At 42.2% G+C, this 27,892-nt stretch overlaps 1 protein-coding gene across 2 annotated transcripts in view; it reads right to left on the bottom strand.

The window, feature by feature from the left end:
• Window positions 1-3,329: 3,329 nt before the first annotated feature.
• The window catches only part of fam222ba (family with sequence similarity 222 member Ba), a 67,092-nt gene continuing 42,529 nt past the window's right edge, over window positions 3,330-27,892 (bottom strand). For both annotated transcript variants that reach the window (XM_074673068.1, XM_074673069.1), the window contains exons 2-3: window positions 26,062-26,189; window positions 3,330-8,123 (exon numbers count right to left, since the gene is read on the bottom strand). In XM_074673068.1, the coding sequence (XP_074529169.1) occupies window positions 6,397-8,123; window positions 26,062-26,143 (1,809 nt within the window). In that variant the 5' untranslated portion in view covers window positions 26,144-26,189 and the 3' untranslated portion in view covers window positions 3,330-6,396. The remainder of the gene's footprint in view (window positions 8,124-26,061; window positions 26,190-27,892) is intronic.

The raw sequence follows: 27,892 nt of genomic DNA, 5'->3' as shown, positions 1-27,892 counted from the left end.
AGAACTGGGAAGTACGGAGTGGGAGTGACGTAATTTCCAAGTTCAACGCTCCAGTTACCAAGTTGAAAAAATTGTCATAACAGTTGTATTTCTGTATATAAACATCAAATAATACTGTGTATATGGCTGATTTATTGCCACAAACACTGGTCAGAAACTCTTTAAAAAAAAAGAATTTAACAGGAGCTTAATTACTGTTTACCCCTGAACTTGAAATGTCCTACTTACAAGTTGGAAATTCCAACCTTGGGGGTGTTCCAGCTGGACATTCCCACTCAGAACTCAGAAATTTCGACTTCCAAGCACAAATGGAACCCCCCAATGAAGACGTGACCCCTACCAAAGCCTTCGTTCAATACAACTTTTCCCAGGATGCAAAGAGATGAGGTAATGTATTTATTTGTAGTTATGTAGAGCTATAGTTTGAAAGGTGACAACAATCAAACTTTGTAAAGTCAGTCTGTAGTTCAGTGTCAAGAAGGTGAGCAGACTTTCTGTTGTCCTGACTCTGAAAAAAAAAAATCACACGAAAACAAATTTCTAACTAAATTGAATGTGTTTATTTTTTCTGTTAATTGCAAAAATTCGCAGTATGAGAAAAATGGAATCATCAAGCAGCAGCAATGAATTAGTGATTCTTTCACTACCTAAGAAAATAAAAAAGAAAACACAGGGTCCATCCACTCCTGAAAACAAGAGGAGCAGGGAAAGTTTCACCTGCTGGTGGAGGAGTTGAGCAGCAGCTGGCAGTATGTTAAAGGCAGACACACACATGTACATACACATCCACAAGTCTTCATTTCTCATTCAAACATAGCTCGAAGTTTTGAAAAAATGCGTTTGAAAATGTGAAAATATAACATTTCAGGTAACCTACGGTGTCTCTGAGTAGTCAGACAACCCTGGAAACAACCTGTATGGATGCAAAAAAAAAAATGTAGAAAGTCAAACCTGGTCTGAAAAAACATAACGATGGACTAAAGTTCCAGCATCAGAGTGCAAACATGGTTGACATTAAAAAAATTCTTTTCTATGTGCGTCAATTTTTGGCAAAAAAAAAAAAAACTCAGCGTGCAAAGACCTTCACTCTTAGCCTGGTGCTCTGAGATGTGTCTCTAACATGTAACATTAGTGAATCCTGGTTATGTCCTGCCAGTCATCCTCCAATCAGAGCTAACGTAACCTCACTCTTCATTTTATTGAGAGACTCTCAAGTTCATACATGTCAAACATGAGGTCTACAGACCAAATGTGGCCTGCCACATGATTTTATGTGGCCGGTGAGAGCTTAGAAGGTCTGATTGTCACATAATAGACAAGTCAAAGGAATGCACTGACCATAAAATACGTTTCCCATAATACCTTGATTATGTTACCCACAAAGTGATGTCATCTGGCCACTAGGTTGCAGTGTTTTCACATCATTAATGAATAAATATCAAAAAATGATCCCAAAATGTCCAGGAAGAAAAAAAGTTGACGCAGATGGAAAGCTGTTTTAAAAAAGATGGGAAGGCCGATACGTTAGTGCTTCAAGGAGAAAAACCTGTATGTCTTTTGTGTTATGAGGCCGTGGCAGTTGTCAAAGAGTACAATGTACGTCAGCATTTTAACACCAAACATGGAGCTAAGTACGCCACAATGAGTCTTTGTGAAAAAAAATAGTGCAAGAATAAAAATGCAAACTGCAATCAAAGCAGGATGTGTTCAAGAAAGCCACAATCAAAAACAACACAGCAGTGAAAGCTAGCTTTACTGTGGCTGAAGAAATTGCCCAGTAGTTTCATTTATTTTACTTTACATTTAGCTACATTTTATACTGTCTTACAGTCACATCTGGCCCTTTGAGGAAAATCATGATGCTGATTTGGCCCTTTGTGAAAATGAGTTTGACACCCCTATTCTAGTTTGAACAGACCACTGCAGAATAACTGCTGACTGTGGGTTGGACTCAACAATAGTAACAGTGTAGACCCTGTGTTAGCCTTAAGGTTGTGTTTAAGTCTTAGGCTCATGTTTTAGACTTAGCTAATGTTTTAGCATTTGGCTCGTGCTCGTGTCCTATCATTCTCCTGTTAAGAGCATTGGGACATCCTCTCTTCCGGAGCGTCACATGAAGCGATGTGTTTCAGTGATGACGGCATCAGCTGATCACCTCTGGATCATCTGTCAGTCAGCTCTAACAGCTGTTTGTGTGCCTGCACATGTGTGCTGTAATAACTAATAAAACAGAAACAGTAACAGAGATTTGTCTGTTCTTTTAACCTGTTTAACAAACACGTTACCATGAAGAAAACCTGCTCTCTGTTTATTCTGTGTGCTGTTCAGAAGCTCATGGATCACTTTACCTGTAAAATGCGTAATTATTAGACTAATTATGAATTATTAAGCCTTTATCTAGAAGACATCAGATCATGATCTCTAAAACTCATTGATATAATCCAATTTATTGTGTTTCAGGAAGATATTATATTATTAGGTTTCAGTTTTCTGTATTTTCAGTTTTTTGTAGTTTTCCTCCATTGTATTGATTTGTTGATGGTTGTGTTCAGTGTTTTGTGCTTTAAACTCACAACAAACACTTTATCATCAGATTTATGATCAGTTTCTGATTGATCCTCCGTGTCTGTCCTCAGTTCGTCTTTTCTCTCTCAATTAAACTCTGTTGTGTTTTTGAAGTTTCATGTAAAGTCTGAGCCGCCGCAGCGTCCAATCAGAGAGTGATATTCCATATGGGGGCGTGTCGGTCAGTGAAAAGACTTCCACAAAGCCAGCTCTCGTGTTTCCTTGATCATAGCTCCTTTGATCAGTCTCCTCCATCCTCTCTCCTCTCTTCTCCGAGCACAGTTATCACTTTAGGACAGTCTTAAAAATGGCGACTAAGAAAGTACTTCCGGTGCCACGGAGGAGATAGGATGGAGGAGGCATGAAGTTAACGCATTGAGACACACCCATAGAGACCTGGACTTCAAATGGTCCTGATTGGGAAGCTAAGAAGTAGCATTTAGGAATATGTATGTACATATGTATTTGCGCTGATAATTTCATTTTTTATGAGTGAGTTAGCATCAGGCATATATGTAGAAAAGAGACATTTTCTCCTCACAGTTTCTCTGAGTCTGGAAATGTAAAAATCAAATGTATGAACATGATAACAGTTTTCTTTCAGATTGAGCTCATGCAGGATGAAAGAGGAGAAACATGAGCGCCTGGTGACAGTTCGAACATGTATTTCAGGTTATCCAGAAAGCAGTTCAGAGCCATTTCAAAGCATAAATTAGAACTTTATTTTATTATTACAATATTACAAAAAGAGTAGCACAACTCTCACGCTCTTGCCTCTTCCTCTGTCGTACAGAATGACACAAAAGAAAGGCTTATGGACCTTCTTCCATTTCACAGCAATAGTACAAGAAACAAAGAAAATTTAAATAACAAGCAAATCAAGTATTATAAATAGTCACAACTGCAAACTGAAGCTTCGAAACTTGGAAAAAAAACTGTTACAGCTCAGTAACTACACGTTGCTAAAATATATAATTACAAAATATTACTCCTTTTCTTGCTTTCCAGAATAATAAAGAATCTCTAAGGAATTGCTCTGTCTATTCAACAAAACTTCATCAAAATAAAAGACCAGAAGAGGAAAAGAAGAAGAAAGAAAAAAAAAGCTGTTTCTGTGTTTCCTTAGCGTCTTCTTTCTCCTTATTATTTGGGGTTTTCATTAAAACCATGCTCGTTTTCAAGGGAAGTCCAAGGACCAAACACTTAAGGCTTTTTGAGGGCTGTTAGGGAATTAGGTGAACAAAACATGGGCATCATTGTGTTTAAGACACACACACACACACAGTCGCACACACTCACTCTTATATCTACCCACATCAGCAGGAAACATTCACACACAATCATTAAACTTTAAAGTTACAGTAGTCTAGTAGGTAAGCCAGTGTACAATAAAATAAACAATGCATTTGCTGTTTCACTTTGAACGTAAGAATCAGTTTAGTTTTCCTCCAGGTCATCTTGCAAGTGATCAATTTGGTCTTTTTTTTCAAGCAGACTTCAGTAGCAACTACACAAAACTAGATTAAGTTCCTCCTCTTTGAATCAAAACTCTGTTTCAGCCTGCACTTCATCTCTCCACGTCTGTAATAACACTATTATCTCTCCTGCTGCAGAGCCTCTTCCTCAACATTCAAGTAACACATTTATCATGTTGACAAAAAAAAAGAAAAACATCTGAAATGAAAACAGAAAACGGCTTCAAAACAGTGTGACTTTGGCCACTTTCATGGTATGAAAAGCTGCGTTTCCACCAAGCGGTCCAATCAGTACAGTTTGGTACAGGTTGGATCGGTAAAGCCTGATCCTGTTTGCGTTTCCACAGCCAACTGTGCCCCCTCTTGGTAGGCGGCGTGTAAAGCTTGGTTTATGCTTGACATGTCTGCGAGGTCCGTGGGGCTTCATGCTGATGAATGACGTCATTTTAGCAGCCTCGCCCCCTCGGTCAGTCCTTTTTTACAGGGAAGATTTTTGCGTTACGCACCTTCGGAAATTTGTAACTTCAGTGTGGAGATACAGAAACAAACCGGAGCTCCTAGTGTCCAAAATCAAAAATACTGGCATTTATATGATACATCACACAGAGATCACTATGATAATGGTGTGATGAACAATTCCTAGCGCAAATTGCGGCCAAACCTGGTGTAAACAACTGTTTCTCTTCTAGCTTAGTACTGTGGTAGACGTGCATTTGCAATACACAGCTCCCTGCAGTTTGGGAACAGACTCCGTAAAGTAGACATGCCGATTTCCTTCATTTTGGGGATCGGTGATTGGCCCATCCTTACATATGAAACTGATATTTTATACTTTCAGGAAGGTCTGACAGCCAGCCATTGTTGCTTTTTGCTCTGAGACCTAAAACTCAGGACACTTTAATGGTTGTTAAAGATAAAACATAAAGATTTTATTGTTTCACAGGTATTGTTCAATCATTTTCAATAATAAAAGGTTGATCCATTGAGGGTATATGCTGTCAGTTATAAAAAATAAAAATCGGCATCGGCAGGCTTTTTAAAGATCGGTGATAGGCCAGAAAGTTGTGATCGGTGCACCCCTACCGTGCAGAGTTAAAAAGTATAAAAGCTACACATGTCCTCTCATGCTGATTTTGCGCGTCTCATTTCCGTGCATCACGTTCGTACGGAGAGCACAATAGGGCCTTAAGCCAGATGCCAAAAGCCAGCTTCATAATAGCACGACACCATAGCAGTGTGACAACAGTGTACCCTGCTAATAAATTCAATAAAGAAGAAAAACTTGAAACGATGGAAGACATCCAGCAATTCGTTCTCTTTGTGATTTCCATGTGGCTCTTTGTTACAAAGCAAAATCAAGCTTTGATTCAGAGAGGGCTGAGTGCTGTCGCACGGTGAGTGACGATTCTTTAGACCAGTCAACAGACTGCAGTGTTGCAGCTCCACCTCTGGATCAAAAGTGGAGAAGGGTGCCAAAAAGTGGGACGGTACAGGTTGATAATTTGGGGACCTGTCCCAGTTGTAGTCAAAGGAAACACCACAAGATGCGTGTTGGATCAAACTGAACCGCTTGGTGGAAACGGGGCCTAAGTGAATCTTTCCACACGTGTCACCAAATCATGAAAACATTTCTTGCGAGGACCTGAATTCATTGCAGCATTTTCAGCAAGACGGAGCTTCACCTCTTTTCAACACGTCTGCTCACTGCTGGGTCTGAAATATGTACAAACAACCAGATCACATGCATCCATCAGTGACAGAGAAATCGAGTAGTCCTATAATACAAATAAATAATAATTACATTTAAAAAGAATACGAGCTGTGTGTACATGTACACATCACAAGCTTGTCCATCTGTACTCTGAAGTCTCCTGGGTCTGAAACAAGAACGTCACACTCTCCACTGTCTCTAAATGATTGTTATTAATCATTCATGATAAGATTTGAGTGTTCATACCAAAAGAAAACTAATTTCTGAATCAAACTGACACAGGATCAGCAGAGACCCAGGCGCACAACAGAGGAAGAAGGTGGGAATGACACAAACACAGTGTACACACACACACACACACACACACACACACACACACACACACACACACACACACACACACACACACACACACAAGTTCCCTTAAGTGCCAGGTAAAAGCACTCATTCACAAAATCAAAGTAGCAATTGATCACTTGCAAGATAGTTGAAAAAGAACCAAAGAACTACTGTTTGTCTTCATTAAATATATTAATTTACCCTCTGTAACGTTAGCAGTCATTGTTGAAGTCATCACTGGATTCGTGTGTTTCTGTCTTAAGACTAAACAAAAGGGTTGTAACTGTGTGGAGACAAGGCCATAGCTTATCTGTACCCTGGGTGCTGGATGAGATTGCTCCTGCCGTCCCCGACCTCAGCTCCGACCCTGCTCAGAGGAGGCCTGTGCATCTTGCCCATCAACCCGAGATTCTGATCACGGAAGTAGGGCGTCTGGAAGTCCCCACCCAAGTAATCTGCTGTTTGCATCAGATTAGTCTGGGCGGAGGAGGAGGTGGCGGAGGAGCTTGTTCCTAGCCTATAATGGGGGCCCCCAGGAGGCCCACAGTCCAGTGTGGTGCAGCCCCCGGGGCCCGCACCGTGGAATGGCATGGCTATGTCCTGAGAGCCGGAGCTGTCACTGTTGGGTGTGGGGAGGATGCTGCTGTTCCACACGTGGGGCTGGAAGTAGTGACCGTTAGTGTAGTGGATCATGGAGCCGGGCATGCCGTTGTTGATGACGGGGGGAGAGGGGGTCGGCCTGTCGATGGGGGGCTTCAGTGTGTAAGGCTGGCCCACACACACCTCTGCAGGGTAGCCCATGCCCTTGAAAGTGAAGGCCGGGTCCCTGGAGGGCTGCTTGCAGAGGTGGGTCCCTCCGTTCTGGATGTGGGGTATGTGGGGCAGCTGATGCTGATTCCAGGAGCGCATCTTCTGCTGCTGCTGCTGCTGTTGCTGCGTGTTGTGTTGGAGCTGCTGTTGGTGCTGATTGGGCTGTTGGTGCTGATGCTGCAGGTGGTGCTGCGGCTTGGGATCAGCGGGGTTCGAAGGCAAGTGGTTCATGGCAGCCACAGTGTGTGGAGGGTGGGCCCCCACTGGAGCCGTGGCTTTTTCTTGAGGGCCCAGTATGCAGTTGGGAGGGGGGAAGCCGGCGTGGTTGTTGTGCATGGACACCCTGGAGCAGGCGCTGATCAGCAGGTTGCGGCTGATGGGGCTGGGGTTGGCGATCTGGCCCTCACACATGGAGGTGGCTCCTGCACCTTGGGCCCGGGCTTGACAGAACTGATTGATCTGATGCACGATGGTGCTCAGGTCAGCCTGGCGGCCTTGGTGTAGCCCTGCAGCCATTGAGAGTGGAATGGTTGAGGTAGACACAGTAACATTAGGTGGTGCGTCGCCATCTGGCAGCTTCCTGCCCCCCTGCAGGCCAGGAGGCGGCTGCTGCTGCTGAAGGTGCTGCTGCTGCTGAAGCATAATGGTGGGAGGCCCCTGTGGGGGGACCAGGGCTGGGTGCTGACACAGAGTCTGGAGTCTGGGTGGACCCTGAGGATGCTGGGCCATGGGAGGAGGGTGTCTGAGGCTCTGAGTGTGACCCTGCTGCTGAGGGTGGGGCATCTGCAGGGTCTGAGGCGGTTCCTGCGGTTGGAGGGGTAAGTTCTGCTGGAGCCGGGGGAGGTTCTGCAGAGGAGGGTGGTGGTTTAAAGTGCTAGTTGAAGCCACTTGGTAGGGTCCGTTGGGAGGGTTCATGATGACTTCGGGGTGCAGGCGAGCCCGGCTGCCGTCGAAGTCTTTGAGGATGCCTTTGACCGAGGGAACCCTGACGATGGCGAGGAGGCCGCTCTTGGCACTGGCCTGAGAGGAAGGGTAGGGGCTGTAGCGCTGGCCCGACGTATCCAGCCCGTTGACGGTTCGCCGCACGTGGTTTCGCTGGGGGACCTTGACGCTGTTGGGGAAGATCTTGATGGTGAGGGGGTTGTTGGCAACCTTCTTAGCATATGCATCCAATTCTGCAGGGGTCGGGAACGGAGCGGATCTCATCCTTTGTGTGGTGTCCCCTGGGGTGGAGGACAGGACAGGTCAGAGGTTAGACAGAGAGACAGGATTTGGGGGACAAAGAGATGGAGGACAAATGTGAAATAAAACACTCAGACCTGTGTGTGGGGGTGTGCAGGGCTCGGAAAAGCACATCAGTGGAAATGTGAGCAGTTAAAAGGAACCTGATTCAGACAGAGACTCATATCCCATTCCTCGCTGTTTCTCCCTAAAACCCTCACAGCTCCACTCTCATGAGAGCGCAGAGAGAGATTTTTAATCTCATTCTCTGCTGAATTATTGCGGTCAACACATTCCTCGTCTTAAATCCAATCCTGTGGTTCTGTCTGTGACTGAGGTCAGGAGCTCTGAGTGGCCTTAATTGACGTATCAACTGAGCAAACAATAAGTACGCATCTGAAGGGGGGGCTGCGCGACTCGCTACTAAATCACAAACTGAACAAAGACTGAGCGAGGCAGGGACGGTCCCCTGTGGCTCCTTTAGGGGGAAGGAAAGAAAGAGATAGACGCAGAGAGCAGAGCTCCATGACAGCAGACAAGTAATCAGACACAGCAGCAGCGTCTCTGATCTGCAGGAACACCTCCCAGGCCTCAGCTCGCAGACATTTGTTACACCTGCTAAGCACCGCGGCTAAATTTAACAATGTCGACCTGACAACGCGAACATGATTAGGTGTTTGTGCATTTGTGAGTGCGAGGGGCTGTTTCCTTTACGAGCCTGTTGAAAATGTGCGGCAGGATCACGCAGGTGTTGGCTAATATGTCAGTGTCTCGTACATTATTTGCCTGAGGGGAGATGTGATTGTGTGTTTCATTCTAACACAGTTTGCTCACTTCCACTTTCTGCGCTAACACAATAAAAGTCGGTGATAATCGTTTTAGAGGATGACAGGCTCGCCTCCCTCCTCTTCGTCTGTCTCTCCGTCCCCATCACCACAGCCTCCACCAGTCTGACCTACTTACTCCCATCACTGGTGCTGATGGACCTGACGGGAGCTGATCTCTGGGAAAGATCACAGATCTGATCGCAGCTTGATTTGATTTTCCCTCCCATTTAATTCCTCCATTTAGGCCAGGTGAAATAGATGTTGTTGTTTCAGCGCGCAGGCTGCTCCTCTCTGTGGTTAAGTGAGCAGTAATTTGAAATGTCTGTATTGTTGGCAGGGGTCTGTGGTTTCATGCGGACGTGGCCATTATGCTCAGTCTCACAGCAGACAGACTGGGCCTGAGGGATGAGGCACGGAGCTGAACTGCGAGCGCTGACACGGCAGCACCAAGAGTTGTGCCAACTGGCTAATTAATTCACGCTTTATTTGTGAGCAGGAAACAATGGGCAGCGATGTGCGGGGCCGGTATGGGGCGGCACACAGGGGGCCGCTGTGACTGAGTGCTCAGCCTGCTGATGGCAGCCTCATTAATGCAGGGGTCCGGGCCAAGGAGCCGGAGCTCGACACCCGCCATCACTGGAGCCTGATGTCTGCTGCTGAACGGATGCCAGGCTGAGCAAACAGATAAATAAAGACTTACACAAAGCCTGACAGAAATGCTAAAGACGGACTGCACCTGTCACACAGGTAATTATTTATGACCTCTGAATGGCTGCACACAGACGGACCACACATTGGGATAATCGCCTGGGGCCTAAATTTGTCTCTTTCCTTTTTGTGTCGTCATCTTTAGGATTATCTTTGAACGTGACAGTCACAGAGATCGACCGGAGATACGGTTTGTTGGGTCGGTTGTGAGAACGCTAAAATCATTTCTTTGTGTTTGGATCAAAACAAAAGGATCTGATGAGCATCAACACAGAGTTTTTACTTTAACATGATGTGACAGAGCTGGATGCAGACAGTCTGTTTTCACCAGTCTAATAATTAACAGGAGTTAATAATTAATATCTAACATGACATAGTCCAGGTCTAACTGATTAATCTGACGTGTGATATCAGTGATAGCCTGTGTTGACGTATTTAAAACCATGACTCATGGACTCAAGCTTTGAGAGTCTTTTTGAATCAAGACTATTTTTAAGTTTTTGTTTGTTTATTTATCAAAGCACATGTGTTAAACCTGCATACATGTTCTCGCGCCCCTTTGCTTAGGAAATTTTCCTGATTGGACGAGGAGCGTGCCAATGTTCCCACAGTTCTACGATTTTTTTTTTCTGAAATCTGGTTTTGTTTCCCTGACTTAAGGAAATGAAATCAAGGGTTCAGCTTCTGTACGCTCTGCTTCAGCCTAAATCCTGCAAGATCAGCCTGTTTTATTTTTTTCTCTTAACGACTGGGATTGTGACATTTTTTGCTGCTGATGATTAAAATAAAATTACTAATTGATTCATTTACTTTAAAGTACTTCTAACATATCTTTTGGGGGCTTTAACTAAAGGAAAATGTAGGAACACAAGACCTAATATTGAGAATGCCTTAGTCAAGTCAGAGTTTATTTATAGAGCACGTTTAAAAACAACCACGGTTGACCAAAGTGCTTTACAGGGGTACAAAACAATCTCTCATACACTTTATATTAAGGAGCCAAACATTAAATATGCATAAAAAAACAGAAATAAAATAAGGTAAGGATAAAAACAATAAAAGTAGAGTAAAAGATAGGAAAGGGAATAAAATGTAAGGGATAAAAGATACAAAGATAAAAAGAGAAAGAGATAAAAGAGATAAAAATTGATAAAAATGATAAAAAATGTGGGAACCAAGCAGCAACCTCCAGTCTAAGCCTTTGCCACTTCCAATACGGCCGCAATTCCTGATTTGCTTCATTTTATGTTTCAGAAACAGACGGGTGACGTAGGTGAGACTACGTCCATGTTTAATGCTAAAATCTGCTGTTATTAAAGTGTCCACTTGTGGCTGGCTCCAGAAGAATTGGAAGTCACAAACACGCCAAGCCAAAAAAAGCAGTTTTCAAAGCAGAAATTAATAGAGGTAGACCTATAGGGGTTTTTTGGGGCCGATACTAATGATTTTCAGTCAATGAGGCTGATAACCAATATTTGAAGCCGATATTAATTTGCAGTAAAAATGAAAATATTGGTGTAAAAATTGTATTACAAAAAAGGCCGATGCCGATATGCCCCAAAGTGCCAAATATCGGCCCCGATAATCGGCCCAGCCAATAATCGGTCTATCCGTAGAAATTAACCTATTTACAGCCTGGTTCAAAAACGTCTCCTGTCTGAGTTTCTAATTTCACTATCAGCACACACTGTACGGGGGGAGAATTTTTTCTAACTTGGCTGTTCAGGGGATATTAAGATTGCACCCAAGAACCACCCAGGATAAGTTGGTACAAACTGTTTTTTTTAAGTACAATTTTTTCTAAACATATATATTTTTTATTTCTAATGAGTTAACACAGAAGACAACAGATATCAGCCCTGATACTATATTAGTGATAAGATGACTTGAACAGTTTTTGTTTATAACCCACATCCTTGCTCCCATATTCTGAAAATAAATCAAAAAAGAGAGAATACAACCAAACAGGGGGAATTAAAATCAATGAAAACAGAGGAAAATCAATCAATCAATCAATCAATAAATAAATGAATAAAACAAATAAGTGAAAAAGCAGCAACAAATATTCACTGGTACAAACCGTAGACTGTAAAAAAAGGCTCGAAGTGAGGTCTCTACAAAAACTGCTCCCCCTGGTGACTGGCTGCCGTATAGGTTTAAAAATCCAGCTCTCCAGCCATTCCAGATGGGCTGTGGTCAAACTTTAAAAATTTATAACACCTCGTAGAAATGTTTCTCGCGTCCGATTGTTGTGGTGATTTGAAAATACCATTTGGCTGTCTTGTATCCAAGTCCTCTTTTTTCTGAAAAGTTTCGTTTTCATTAGTTATACGAGGTTCAAAACAAGGCTTCATGTAATGTTTAACAATGATTGACAGCTGCTGTTCTTGTGTATTTTTGGGGGGGATTGTAAAATATGTCAGGAGGTAGAGTCAGGAAGTGATTAGACTCTTGAAAGAAAAAAAAGAAAAAAAAAAACTGTCACTTGGCTCCACACAGATTCTTCCAGAATCTCTCATTGTCTCTATCTACTGCGCAGACTCTGGCTGCAAACTGCTACAATGGCTGCACCTGAGACGGCGGTATTTTGGCTTCAAAACCGTACAATGATAAATGGTAAAGCCACGCTGTCCACTCTATAAACAGTCTATGGTACAAACTTAAGCAAGATGCTTTATAGATGTATCCTGAGCAGGCAATTGATGATTACATTACTGTCAGTAAGTGAATATTAATGTTAGCTGCTTAAGTTACCTAACCTCAGGGTGTGAGATGTTTAAAGTTTTGACTGAAAGCCAGAGGGTTTGCTCCAAAAACTGTAACCAAAGCAAGTCAACGGCTTTCTTTTTTAAAGCAGGTCTTATTAGTCCAGAAAGATTTCTCATTTCAGGGCTTTTAAAATTCAAACTGCATGACCACTGGAAACAATCTTCTAATGGGGTTTAAAAAAATGTGGTTTTGAAAATAATATACAAGAAACCTGACCATTTTTTTTACCATACTGACAGATTTATTCCACACTTAACAAGGAATCCAGGGGTCATTTTTGTCTTTAAAGATTTTGAAATCAGACATTTTCTGGACTTGTCAGAAGAAAGTGGCTCATATGAAATCTAATAGGACATATTTTTCTTAGATTTGAGTTTTTACAGTGTTGGAGGTATTTTGGCGTTGATCTGGCTCCCCATGGATGAACAAGATGATGTACTCACCTCTTTCACTGTAGGTCCCCGTCTGATATAAAAAATTTTTTTTACACTTCTTTAAAGTTTCACACAATTATTCCAAGTCCATATATTGAAAAGTTCGGAGGGAATCAGCACTACACCTTCTTATATGTAATGAAATTCATATTGAGGACTGGATCCTGACTTATACACTGAAGACTTGAGTTGACCAGGTTTGGTGATCTGACGTTGATAACAGAGGAATTATTTTTAATTAATGGCACAAAGACAGGGCCTGGATTTAAAGAAAGCAGCCTTTTTGATGACATTACATTTTTAGATTGTTGCAAAAACTGGTGCATAATTCCCCTAAAGACCGACTAACCTTTATGAGCACAAAGTGGACTGAGTTGTTGACTTAATGGTGATTTCTCTCAGTATAATCTGTATTTGTATCACTTAAATAAAGCCATGTATTTGTTGTATTCTGTGTCCAATCCTCAGCTCTAAAAGTGAACTTCATGTCTTGGACTTGTTTGCTTTCAGTGCTCAGAGATATTTAGAGCCTCTGAGGCTCTGGCACAGTCTGCTTGTTGTCAAACCTCATGTCACTGTATCTGTAAAGAAGGGTGGGAAGTAGGTGGGAAGACAGCTCCATCAGCTGTTGCAATGAATAAAACATCTCTCAGCATTTCATAGCTATAAGAGCTCCAGGATGAAGCCAGGACCGCGGACAGCATGAAGGAATGTTAAAGAGCACAGAGCTTTAAATGTAACATCTACTCTCAGGGTTTGCTGTGTTTGAAGAGGAGCTGTGAGGGGAGAGGAGGTTCATACTGAGTGAACGTGGTGAGGAGAAGAGAGGTTACTAATAAACACAGCACTGAATGATCCCAGAGCTTCAAAGGAGGAGCAGACTTCAAATCAAAGTTACTTTAGTTTGGTTTTAACTCATCTCATGAGTGACATCACACTGTCTGCCACAATGGCTGAAGGGACGTCACAAGACACAAGCCCATCCTAAACAGATATTCATAAACACACTTTTTCATACATAGTTGAAAATGAAATTCTCAGGGATAAAGTGTGAAAAGTTTTGATATCGCTCTCTATCTAAGGCTAAAAAGATGTACAGGAAATAGACCACAGCAATACACCAAGAGAAACTAACAGCTGTTATCACTGTAACAGGTGTTTTGTTTACTAGTTCCCATAACCCAGTGACTGTGTTTGCCTCACAGTAAAACCTGCTGTCTGCTTCAGTCAAAAGGCCTCATTTCAGATCTTGTACAGGAATGTTTTTTATTTTTTTATAAACTGTATAATATATGGACCTAGTCTGTGTGATGTCATCCATTTGTTTCTTATTCAGAGTTTTGAAGCCTATCGTAGAAAGATGCCAAGTTAGAAATGCTAAACTCAACCTGGCTTCATTCTAGTTAGGAAAAGTGAAAGAGGAGGACCTTTGATCAGACAGCTATGAAATGTCAGTCGAGTCAGCTATATGGTCAAAACCCATTAGTTTAATAACTTCAAACATAACAAGTTATAAAAAAAAGTCCCCTCTCTCATCTATACAAAGGTATGCCTTTAAAGTCAAAACCAAAAACTAAATAAAAAGAGTGTGGAAAAAAACATCACCTCTCTACAGTGTGAACTGATAGAGGACTGAGATATACAGACCCTGGTCTTTTTTATTTAACCAAAAAAGAAAAAATCTCTTTTTTGTCTATTTGTGTGTGTGGTTTCTGGTGCTTTAACAGTCAGCCTCTAGTGGACCCTAAGGAAACTGCAGTTTCTCACGCTTCCAGATTGGTTTAAATTTTTGGTCTGGGTGGTTTTTATTTCACAAACCTGTAGCTAAGACAGATAACAGCTCATAACATTAGTTTGACACATTAGCTACTTGATCACAGAAACCAGTGTGCAAAAAAACAAAACAAAACAAAACAAAACAAAACAAAACAAAACAAAACAAAACAAAACAAAACAAAACAAAACAAAACAAAACAAAACAAAACAGTAAGGCCATGTGAACACAATGTTAGGACTCCATCATTTGATGGTCACTGACATTTTTCAGTAGGCCAAATTTCTTATGTTTAGGGGTTCCTGATTTGGTTTTGAGAGAAGATATTGTTTCAATACCAATAAAAAACAACAACAAAAGCATCATATGTCAGCCTGCATCTAAAGTCTATGATACAAGCAGTCCTGCACTCCAGCTTTTCTATCCAGCAGTGCCCAGATCCAGCATGCAAGGCCCAATAACGGATTGTGCCAAGGTGCTAACAAAGTAGCAAGGAGTAGGAATGACGTCAGCCGCGTGGCCATATTTTTCTTTAATGTCCGAAAAAATTTACCTTACTGTCTGTTAACTGTGATGCTTCTCAAAAACATCTCAACCACAGCTATCAACTAAAACATATGGTAACATTTTAGCCTTATGTTAACACACCCCACTGTCCACTGTAAAGACTGATGTTATAGAGCAGTGTTTTCCAATCCTGGTCCTGGGGACCCCTGCCCTGCATGTTTTAGATGTTACCCCACTGCAGCACACCTGATTCAAATGAATGGCTCGTTATCAGGCTCGAGCAGAGCTTGATGACGAGCTGATCATTTGAATCAGGTGTGTTGGAGTTGTGAACATAAAAAACATGCAGGGCAGGGGTCCCCAGGACCAGGATTGGGAAACACTGTAATAGAGGACACATAACCCTAAGTGGTCGGTAAAGAGTGAACCCTGTCCTCAGCTGTAAATGTAAATAACCTGTCTGACTTGAATGCTTTGTACACTCTGCAGACTTCACTTTAAATATAAACACTGAGCTGAAGCTGATATAAATCTCTACATACGTTCCACTGTAATAAAGAGGAAATGAAAAGCCTGCAACTTAAACACAGAGCTAAATCCTGCTGCCACTTTGCTTTAGATTGAGAAATATGGTGAGAAAAAGAGCAGCGAGCATTAAACTGTGTACACTGTTATTTCCTTGCCACTGGCACTGGTGTAATGAGTTTTATACTGAAGTTGTTAGACTCAGGCAAGTAGCAAAGAAAGCAATGTCAATGTCTGGAAACTGACCAATCCATTAAATTGGAAAAAGGATTATACATTGTTAACAAAGCTTAGGCAGGCATTTTAGGATAAAAAAAGGAAAAAAGGAGGAGGACGAGTTCAACAAACTGCTGCAGAACGTGTAATGAAATCGGTAAATGACTGTTTCCTCTGACGGAGGAAAACATCAACCTCTTGCTGTTTACATCTGTTTAAAGGCTCTGGCAGCTGTTGATTATGTGTTGGAGCAAGCAGGAGAAGCTTATTAGCATTTCAACCTTAACCTGAAACTTGGATTAGATGTGGAGCTTAGAGCATCAAGGGAGGGTTAATGAGGATATGAGTGAAGTTTGTAGGCGGCTGCGAGCATATCATCTCTCAGATCTCCAGCTAAGCATGTTCCCAGAGAGGGAGCGGGGAGAGAGGCCAGTCTGGCCATGCGTTAATTACCCCGCTGCTAGCTAGCTAGCTGCAGCACAAGTGCACAGTCAGCAGGCACTAATTAGGCTTTCTTTTATTCAAACTACTGTTTTTATTGAACACGGTTTAAGCAGCAGGGGGCACAGGCTCATGCTGCTGCAAATTGCAATTTTCACACAAGAGCAGGAAATTAAGTCTGAAGCTCTGGCGTCAAATTAGACATGTGAATATGCTTTCCCTCATGATGCCACCTCCTTACATTTTACAGATTTTTGAGCAGAGCCTCCCATGCTGATAGATCTTTGAGGAGTGAAAATATTACCAGGAGAGGAAGAAGAGACGGCCTCTTTGATCTCAGCAGAGTCTTGGATGTGAGAAGCAGCCGAGTGGCCCGGCTGTACTCACTGTTTGTTCTGTCTGAAAGATGTGAGAACCAGGGGCCACTTTGTGCTACTTGAGTCATCCTGTTGGAGTACAAGCTGTTTTCTTTGTGACCCCGCTGTCTCTCTGCGTACCTGATCTCCTCCTCCTCTGACAGCCTTTACATTTCACAGCCATCATCTGTTCGCAGTCACTCCCTGATGATAAATACAGCAGCTGCTCCAGCCTCGCCTCTGACAGCAACCTGCAAGCTCGTAACTTTAAATTACTCTCCTATGCACAGATTTCAGCCGCAGGCGAGGAGGCAGAGCGCGGCCGGCCTGGTGATCTGGAGCTCTGAGTGAAGACGGAGGGCGGGGAGAGTGTCAGAGACAATATTCTGTAAGGCAGCGTTAGAGCGCACCAAGCAGCTGTAGGGAGGGAGCTCAGGGGGAGGAAAATGGGAACACAAATTGGAGCTAATTATGTAAACTCTCCATCTGAGCCTTTTCCTTTCTGTGGGAACTTGTCAGTGTATTGAATGAAGATTTCGAGTGACATCTAGTCTATGCGTTTCACCTTAAAGCAGTCAGGCAGAGCTCTCGTGGAGTTAAGCTGTCAAATGATCTTCCATGTGGGTAAACGGCGGGGCTCTGCAGAGACAGCTCAGTGTGACGGGAAGGTTTTCAGTTCTGGCTGTTTAGCATCAGAAAAACCACAGACTGAGCCCGACCGCTACAGGACGCTTTGAGGCTGACATCAACGCTCAGTCAGGCAACTCGACAGAAAGAGATACGACGAGATTTAATAAACTTAAAACAGACTTTTCCTGCACCGACACATCTTCCTTAATGTCCTCAGAAGGTCGACTTCCTTAAAATAAAATCACTAAATTAAACAAGGACATTATCTTAAATCATCAACCGTCAAAGGGCACACTGCTGACTGCAGCTTATTACAAAAGAAATCGTTTGCTTTGCAAAACAATACAGAGAAAACTTGGGCTGTGAGCTTCGTGTGCTGCAGATTTTTAAAAACCACGACACGTTGACACATCCTGCAACCACAAACTACAGCAGGTAGGAGTCTGCTTTAATATTAGAGCTTCTTACTGAAAGGAAAACCAATTCAACAGCTAATATAAGTCACATTTTCAACACTGACTGATCCTTCATGTAGAGTAACAGTTAAACAGTGATGTGATAATTTTAAGGTCTTAAGAGTGGTAACAGTAGTTAACATGTTTTATCTCTAATCGGAAGTAATTATCTTCCTGAGGATACGAATTGACTTTTTAGCTAAACAGATTTTTCATAGTTATAACAAAGCATCACTCTGAAAGCCTTTCCTTAAAAATCTACAAATCCCTTCATTTAGAAACAGTTCATGTTTTTATTTTGTAAACCTGGGGTCATCAGCTACATTTGTCCAAAGGTCAAGTTTCAAGGAGTCACATCCTGAAGAGCTAGAGTCCTTTAAGATAGAATGAGAGAGGACTAGGGCTGCAACAACCAATCATTACACTCGATAAAAATCAGTTAGTAAATATGACGACAACATTTTTCCTTGATTATTAATAATATTAATTATTACCTTAATCAATGGACTGTGCTGCGTCATTACTGTGTTAGTTTGTCTTCAGTTTAATTGTCTTCTTCCTTTTTGTCAGATTATTTAGCGGTAGGCATATAGCTGAAGGTGTATTACTGCCACCTACTGGTAACTGGAGTGTAGATCACCTGGGCTGCAGGGCTGTATGCGTCACATGCAAGCGGCAACCTCCGGTCTGTGAATATGAAACAATGGTGAAGTGCTAAAATCTGCTGTTTCCCGAATGTTCACTTGAGGCTGGCTCCGGAAGTAGCGGAAGTCACAAACACACCAAGCCAAAAAAAGCCGTTTCCAAAGCAGAAATTAACCTATTTACAGCCTGGTTCAAAAAAGGTCTCCTGTCTGAATCGCTAATTTTACTATCTGCACACACTGTATGGGGGGTGAATTTTTTTCTAACATGGCCGTTCAGAGGATATTAAGATCGCGAGCTCCCCCAATAAGAGGCACAGCTGAGGGTCACGTGACGGCCCGCACCCTATGGCTGTAGGCGAAGCCCTTGCCAGTACCAATATGGCCGCTATTGCCAATGTGCTTCATTTACCATTTCAGTAACAGACGGGTGACATCGGTGAGACTACGTCCATGTTTTATACAGTCTATGGTCACATGTAAACAGATCAGCATGGCCGAAGAGAAGCAGAGCGAGCGTGAGGGAAACAAGTTAACACGTGAATCATGGCAGAGCTGGAGAAGCTGTTCATCCAAAAAACTCTGGAGTTTGGGAGTATGTCATGCTGAGTAAAAGCACACAGCGTGGTAATTTACAAAAATGCCCCTGAATGGCACGGCAGTATGACGCCAATAATCCAGCACTAGAACGCAAATATGTTGGACTCATCAATGACGAGCTGGGAGCTTAACAGCAAAGTGAGGAGCTACAAAATCCCACATACACTCCTTTATATGTTGTGAAATGCATGGTTTGTCTTTTAGGACTCGTTTAGTATTTTTGAGGTTCAAAAACCTCGAGGAGTTCATTGAACTTACGTTAGCATTAGCGTTAGCTGCTATAGATAGTGGTAGGGCAGAGGGGTGAACTGTTTGACCTGCAGGTGAAAAGATGGATGACACATTTTTATTTATTTGCCTTTTTGGCTCACTAAGTTCTTAATCTAATGACATTATTTATTTTATGTTATTTCGCCAAACTGTTAATTCTTTAAGTGACAATACATTCATATCACTTTTTATACTTTATAAATGTAGCATCTGGACAGTTTATTTATGTTCACATGTGTTGTTTCTTTGTCTATATCATTAAGCAAACAATAGTCATCAACTAAAATAACAACACGTTTGGTTTTGTGAATTTTACTATTATTCATTCTTGTCCTTTTTTTTCCAATTCATCGGTTAACCGTAAATACAATCGTCAGAGTAAGTGATTACTAAAATAATGCAGCCCTATTATTAACTAAACTTCAACTCTGCAAGCAACCAGTTGGTGGCTATTTCTGATTGAAAGCTGTGGCAAAAAACATTTTTCAGAGGAGGTTTGTTTCATTTTATGTAAGGAATAAATAACCTAATGTGGTTTTTTCTCCTCACTGGGGTGTTTTTCAGTGATAACCTGGGGACTGGATGGAGAGCTCAGGTTGGCCAAATCTGGCCTGCTGGTCCCCAGTTGACATTCATCGTCATAAACTTTCTTTAGAGCAGACTTTTGAGGTGATGCTCGGGTTACTGTGCACTCTGAAGTTAGAGCACATTGTGCTTCACAAACTGTGACTTTTTTACTGATTTGCATCTCAGGAAAAAAATCCCCCCACCCCCTCCACCTAATGCAATAAACACAGTAAGTGTAGATATTATTTACATTTTTTATTGTATATACTATTCATTGCCCTACCATTACATATTTCTTACTAAGAAACTTTCCTTTACTGTCGTTTTTCTACTTTTGTTCATTCCTTTTTGGAGCACCAGACGGAGCAGTGCTCCTAATTTCATAATGTGAAAGTCATGTAATGTTAATGAAGGCTTTCATTTCATTTCATTTCATTTCATTTCAATTCAATTCAATTCAATTCAATTCAATTCAATTCAATTCAATTCAATTCAATTCACTTCATTTCAATTCAGTTCTATTCTATTCTATTCTATTCTATTCTATTCTATTCCAAGATGAGTTAGATTGGGCACTGGTGTGGCTCAAGATCAAGCTGACCCTCAAGCGGTCTGTCTGGGTTTGGATCCGACATGCGGCCTCTTTCCCACATACATGAACATAATCAGTGTGATGTCACTCATCTGTTGCCAATACAAAGTTTTGAAGCCATATTGGAAATGCCAGCCTCATTTGAGTTAGGATATGGTAAAGAGGCGGGACTTCAGCCTCTATACAGACAGCTACAGGGTGACCACCTGTCAGTCAAGTCAGCCATGCCCTTATATGGTCAAAACTCATTAATTTAAGATGAATAATTTAGAAATTAAAGAGATATAAAGAATGACCCCTGTACAGTGTATACAAATGGAGACATGAGCTATTCCTGCTCTTTCCACCTTCCTGTCTGCTCTGAATAAAGACATAAAAAGTCTGACAAAGAAAACAACTTAAAAAGAAATAAAATGTTTTAGATAACTGGAATTATTGACATTATTGATATATATATATATATATATATATATATATATATATATATATATATATATATATATATACACTTTAACTGTGATAAAGTCTTGATCCCAGAAACCGTGTTTCAGTACAGTTCCTTGTTTCCTCATGGAGTAGTTAACACTAGGTTTGTGGTGTTCCTATATTTGTGTGTTTGCTTGAAGATGTTTGTGTGTGTCAGGCCAGCTACAGCAGGAGCAAGAAGCTGCAGCTGCACCAAAAAACAGGGTAAAAATCCAGCATGATTATTTAATAACATGAGTATTCTGGCTCTCTGAAAATTAACTTAACAAACTGAAAAATCTGCCCTAATCTAGTTTTCGGAGGAGGTTAATTACAGATCCTGAACGGGTCTATTTTTAATCACTTCTATTAAGTTTTAATATAAATATATATACTTTTTAAATTATGTTTCATCTGAAATGTAAAAAGAAAAGAAATCTGAGCAGGCCAACAAGCCTGAGCTGGTGGTGACTTATGAACACTATAAATTGTTAATAAAAGAAAATAAATGTTTGTTTTTTACTTTCCTGAACTGAACATTAACCAAATCGAAACTTCAAAACTGTGATGTGTGAAAACTGGTATCAGCCGACCAACACATGAATCAGGCTGGACCGCAGACATGCAGAAGAAGGATCTTCTGGGGCGAGACAGTCGGCAGCAGAACCACCTGAGACTGAACAGATTTTTTTAGTCGTCTCTCTTCCTGTGGCACTTTGATAAAAATGATTCAGTCTAAATGAAAAACAGCTCCACTGCTTTTGATGTAACGGCGCGTCTGTTAATGATACTTTGAAGAGCAGATGAAAAGGAAAAAGCATTATAAGAGAATGACAAGGAGGAAAAAAATAGATTGAAATTACGACAGTAAGACCGGCCGAGATGTGAGACGCACGCTCCATCACCAAAATGGATTACAGTGTTGGGCAGAAAAACAAATTGAACTCCAGTTGAGCCTCCTGCTCTGATGTGTCTCAGTTTGTCACATAAAGGAAGAGCAGAGAGACGGAGGAGCTGATGGCTGCACCATGTCACAAGCCTGCCTGAGTGAGGCAACAGACGCTGGCACTTAGCAGACTCCCTCACGCTCGCTGATCTCCTGGGGGTTGGCTGATTACTGTGATTCTGAAATTACAGTCTTGATGAGCTGGAGCATTTTACAACAAGAAAAAAAAAGCTGCTGCAGAAATGGGTCAAGTTGGGGCTGAGTTTCACTCTAACAGAAGCAGGCAGAAGGAATGGAGACATTTTTGATGGAATAAATAAAGCTGATCGACTGTGATCAGCGTCTCCAAGCGTCTGATCTCTGAGGTAACCATGAGGGATGAAATGGTGAAGCATCATGTGTTTCAAAAGTTTGACTTTAAGCACAACACAAAAATATGTGGATCCATCTACAAAGGGATGGATGACTGATTACTCTTTTTTATAACAACAAATAATTCTTTAAGATGTATCTAAAGATAATTAATTTTTTCTTAAATTTCTTTTTTTTTTTTGTCTTTTTTTGTCTTTCTTTTTTTCTGTTTTTTTTTTTTTCAATTTATGTAATGTTTCCTATATGAAAATTCACAAGCACAATTATTGTTAGTATTGTGCATCTTAAAAACCTCAATTGAAAAAATAATAATAATTTAAAAAAAGTAAAAAAAGAGGTATCTAAGATGAAGAACATTGAACTAAAGAGAGACTGTGCTTACGATTGTCAAACCTGGCCATGATTTGGATCATTTTGAACTCAAAGTGAAGTCCCTTTTCAAAGAGGATTAAATCACGCTGACATTATTCTGTGGTTTGTATTATTTATGTTCTAGATATGTATCTATTGTGTCTTTTTTGTGCTGTCAGATTTGTTCTTGGTTTTCGTGCTCAAAGGTTGAAGGAGTGTGGTTATTGCACATCGTGTAGGTGCAGGGCAATTAAAAACATCAACAAGAACAAGCCCACACACTTACTCAGTGCCACAAACACTTCAGTAATCACAGAGGGCCTCGCTCAGAGCTTCTTCTCTTCAGATTTCTCTTAAATTTGCTTTGAAGAAAAGTCCAGAAAGAAACCTGCGACATCTACGACTGTGAAGACTTTCTGTTTGGTGTTGATTACAGCGACACCTGTGGCCACGACCGGTAGTGTTCCTCAAGGAGAAAGCTCTCTCTTGAGGCGTATGTTTTTTTTTAAAGAACGGGTTGTTTATTTACTACCTTTTAAAAAGCAAAGCAGCAATGTACTGCATTTATTTGTGGTTACGTAGAGCTGTTGTTAAAAAGGTGACAACAATTAAACTGTGTAAACTCAGTTTTTTACTCTTTTAGTCTGACACTTGTCTGTAACTAGACAAACTGATTAACCCATGTCTATTTTTAGCGCTTTTATTTATCCTTAAGCTCTATGTTTCTGTTTTTTATGTATTTACTTTATTCTTTATCTATTTATAATCGTGTTACTTGTTTGATATTTTAAGTTTTTGACTTTTATTCTTTAACTGTTTAACTTTTTTTGCTTTGAATGTAAATCAATTCCTCCCTAGGGTCAACAACTGGTTTCAAAAAACAAAGCCCACATTTGAAGTACTTAAAGTTGCTGTTCATCGAGAAACTGCTTGAGGCTGGCTGGAAAGACCGGAAGTGGCACACACATACTCAGCTATAAAAACAGACTTTTACGGCATTAAAAACATGTTTAGAGCCTGGTTCAAGAAACAGCTTAGGTCTGAAACGCTGATTTCTCTACTGGCCCACAATGTAGGGTAGGTTAAGTGTTTTCTAACTCGGGGGTTTAGAAGTTATCAGAATCTTTGATTGTCCAATCAGAGACACAGCTCAGGTCACGTGACTGAAGGACCCCTTATAGCTGTTAGAAAGGAAGCTCTAAGCCGGCGTTGTATCAACTGTGACTACTTCCTGTATCAGGAACAGACGAGTAGCATCCCGGAGAATACAACCCTGTTTTTCAAAGTCTATGGTTCCTCCTCCAAATGTTTCTAAAACATTTTGTCATTATTTTATTTGATAAATTCACAGCTTTTTAAATTGAATTTTTGTCAGTGACTGCAGAGTTGAACACTCTGAAGTGCATTTAACATACTATGCACATTAAAGTTAATTGATCTGAGCCGTCAAATGAAGTTGATCCGAATCTCTGAAACAGGGAAAAAAAATCTTAACACTAAATACAGCGAGATTTGACAAAAGTTTACTGTAATAACATGCACCTGTAAATGTGTTTTAATGATATAAAGGAGAAAAAGGGGCCGTTTACTCAGCAACGGTTTTAGACTGAAACCTAAAAGTTTTGTTGCGTTTCAGCCTCGCGTTCACACGGAAACAGCGTTTCAGCTAACCTAAAACACAAACTTTTGAAAACAGCCTCCAGAGTGGGATTTTCCAAAAACGCTGCTGACACTGTTGCCATGAAACGGTCAGACGCATTTTCAGTGGAAACGCTGATGTCACACTCCGCTTCGTGCAAGTGCATACAATATTAGAAGAGTACCGTTGTTACAACTGTCATGGTCTACCGTGTTGTGCTTGCGCGGCTCAATCTGCTGAATCTTCAGACTGTCTTTCAACAAAATGAGCATCTGTTGCTCCACTTTTGCACTTCGTATTCAATACACCAGATGATCGGCCCAACTCTACTTAGGTTGAGATGAGACGGTTATAGCACCACCTACAGGCTTACTACAGTGTTTTCAGTACTTTCCTTTTCAGAACTTCTGTGTACGCAGATTTTTTTTCACTGCGTTTTAGCGTTTTCAGATGAAACATTGTCATGTAAACTGGGCCTAAAGCTCCTGTGAGGAACTTTGTTTGTGCTGTTGTTGGCGCCCCCTGTGGACAAAGTGATTCAGAAAGTAGTGTCTTCTCCCCCTGCCCTCTTTTAAGTGCCACACACACTGCTCAGTGTGAGTATTTGCTGAAGAAGAAGCTGAGATAAGGTTGTTTTCTTCAGCGTGCTGCTGCTGATGGTCTGTTTCGCTTTAGTGGGTCATAAAAAGATTTCTCTGTTAATTTCAGTTTGTTTCATACCCTGATAAAAACTCCTCACAGGGGCTTTAAGGAGAGCATGGTGTAACATAAAGTGATTTCCTTCAGCACATGAAGACTCAAATGTTTGTAATTATTCTCCTGAGTGTCCTGATCTTCAGTTTTTAACGAAGGAGAAAATCTCAGGTCAGAAAACTTTGGTGTTTGTCTGAATCATGTTAAAAACGGTTTAAATCACTTTGTCATGTGAAGCTGCTGAATGAGGCTCATGGTAACGTCACAGTCTGAGGTGATTAAAACTTTAATAAAACTACATGACCTTAAAAGACCGCTGCACAATAACCCTGTTATTATCAAACTGTTTGTTGCACTGAGCGAGAGTCCAGAGTTTTAAGGTTTTTCAAACTGAATCTTTAATGAGCTGTGAGGAGCGGAGCGGGGAGCTACATGCTTTTCTGTTCCAACAGAAATAAAAGTCTAATAAATACATTGGTCTCACTTTCCTCTCCTCCAGTCTCAGAGCTCAGATCCAGTTAGCCTCAGCTCTCCCTGCTGACTGCTGACTCTGACACTCCGTTTGTGTTGCTGACCCTCACACTGCGCCCGCTCCAAGTTTGTCAGCAGTCGTGAAATTCAAACGCACTGAATTAATTGGGCCAGCTCGGACCAGTCTGCCGTTAAAACAGGGCAGCAGATTGCATCTCTAATTCACTCACATTACCAGACCACTAGGGTAAAAAAAAAAAAAAAAAAAACGGCTCAGCTGAAATCTGTCAGCGAGTCTGACAGTGACTGACTCGTCCTCGAGGTGAGAAGGAAGTGATACGGTCAAACACGTGAATGTCGAGATGAGACGGCGCTGTGGATCTTAAGGGAGGAGAGAAAGAGGGGGGGGTGAGTTCACTGTTCATCAGCAAATTAATGGTGCGGTTCATCCTAATTTCCCTTGAAGACAGATCTGTGGTCCTGGAGCACGGAAATATTCTCCGTCTCTCTGAGAGTGTCGGGTTTTAACACAAAGCTGCAGGAGAGAAGCAGGCCAGGGTTGGCATGGGAATCTGACGAGGGGCGGGCAGCAGGATTGTAACAGCTTGGTTTGCTGAGTGGGATGGTGGTGGTGGTGGTTTGAAGTGTGTGTGTGTGAGTGTGTGTGTGTCCTGAGATCTGTACTTACATTTCTGAAGTCCAGTGTTCATCTGCGTGTGGGGGAGAAGCTGGAGGGGGAGGTCACCTGGCCCTGGCAGACAGGCCAGCATTTCACACAGACACTAATGCAACATGGGACACACACTTCTCCTCACACTGCAGAGAGAGAGAGAGAGAGAGGGGGAGACGGGGGAGAGAGGGGGAGGTCAGCAGTCAGACATTACTGCCAGGCAGCACATGGTGCGTGGTGATACAGAGGCTGGGTCCAGACTAATAGAACTCTGCGGCTGATCCCCGGAGGCGCAGGGCTGAGGGAGACACAGTTACCTTTCAATTAGAAACCGATTCACACCTGGAGCATCAGGTAAGGTGACATTTGATGCCAATAACAACTTCAATTAAACATCAAACAGCTGAAGTAAAACGGGCAGACTGGGCCTGAGGGGCTGGCTGCTTTAAATCGACTCGGTCCCTCCTCGTCCTGCATGTTAGGCGGCTGGTTGGACGCCGCTACCTGCGCTTTACCTCCCCACCTCCACCCGACCGTGGCAGAGGAAATTAATGACTCCTGTACACTCCAGAAAGAACACACTCGAGAGGCCGCGTGTCGACAAGGTAGTGAGTCTGTGATCGATTGTGCGGCGCTCTACGCCTCAAAGAGGCCTTTTTATTTTAGGGACGTTAAACAATGGAGCCGGCTCAGGACGCGGCGAGAGGAGAGAGGAATAAACACGGCGCTACGGCTCCAATAAACGCCCGCCACTTTCTGCAATAACCTGATGTAATGGAGAGGGATCGAGCGTTAGCCATGCTCCGCTTGGCTTACTGCTGTAGTCAAAACACCACAGATGCTTGCTTAATCAGCACTGAAGAACAGTCAGGGAGCAAATTAAGTCTACAGAGTCCGCGCCCTCCCCTCTTTTTCTGCTGCGTGGAATCAGAAGAGGGTGGCAAGTGAGCGCAGACAAACAGCGTCTATGAGAGAGGCAATTACCCACAAAACAACCTTGGCGTGCCTGTCTGCCGCAGGGCGAAGGCTTAAAAGTGTCTTCCCCCCTGCAGGGAGAAGAGACAAGTGGAGGAAAGAGTGACAAAGCGGGAGAGAAAGGTGGAAAGGGAGGGAGACGGGTGGAGGGTTTAAGGTGGTGGCGGGGGGGCTGAACTTGCTTTAAAAAGCAGGAGCTCACAAAGGTCAGGATGACAGCTCATTTAAATCCTCCCAGCAAGAGGAGAAAAAACAAGCCTTAATGAAGCTGCCAGTCCTACAGATACCTGAGAGTGTTGCACCTTGGGGTGCTGCAGGGGCAGGGGGTGGAGGAAAGTGTAGATAAAGGAGGGAGGGAGGGGGGAGACAGGTGGGTGGCAGAGCTGCAGTCTTGAGACAGATCTAAGGGTTTTAGAGGATGGTGGTTTTGTGCTGTAGATGCTGCGTCACTCTTCTTCTTCTCCTTCCTCATCCCCGGCCTCCCACTCCTCTCAGCGCCCCGCACCCTCCTCATTCTCCTGATTTACAGCCCGGACCGCCATATGGCAGCAATCCCTGCCCTCGATTCAGCGTGTCACCATGCATTAACTTTAATTGGCCTGATATGTTATTCTTTTCCCTCGGCCTTGGAAGGATTTTAGGTACATGGCAGCTTCTTGATGTCAGCAGGCAACATTTCCAGCTCCCTCTCATTTATCGGGGTGCCAAGATTTAACACAAAGATAACAGCAATCTCTCTGACAACAGGCAGGTTCGGGGTGGATGAAACCCAAATATCAAATATAACTCGCTCCTTTTCTGGGCGTTTCAAAGGAACAACAGTGGCAAGAGAGTGAAAGGATGTGGAAAAAACAGCAGCATAAACTGTCAGTTC

The sequence above is a fragment of the Halichoeres trimaculatus genome, unplaced genomic scaffold (genome assembly GCF_033239565.1).
Source record: "Halichoeres trimaculatus isolate MK-OKI-2021-1 unplaced genomic scaffold, fHalTri1.1 fHalTri1_scaffold_6, whole genome shotgun sequence".
In the NCBI taxonomy this organism is placed as follows: domain Eukaryota; kingdom Metazoa; phylum Chordata; class Actinopteri; order Labriformes; family Labridae; genus Halichoeres; species Halichoeres trimaculatus.
This window is presented reverse-complemented; position numbering and strand designations above follow the sequence as displayed.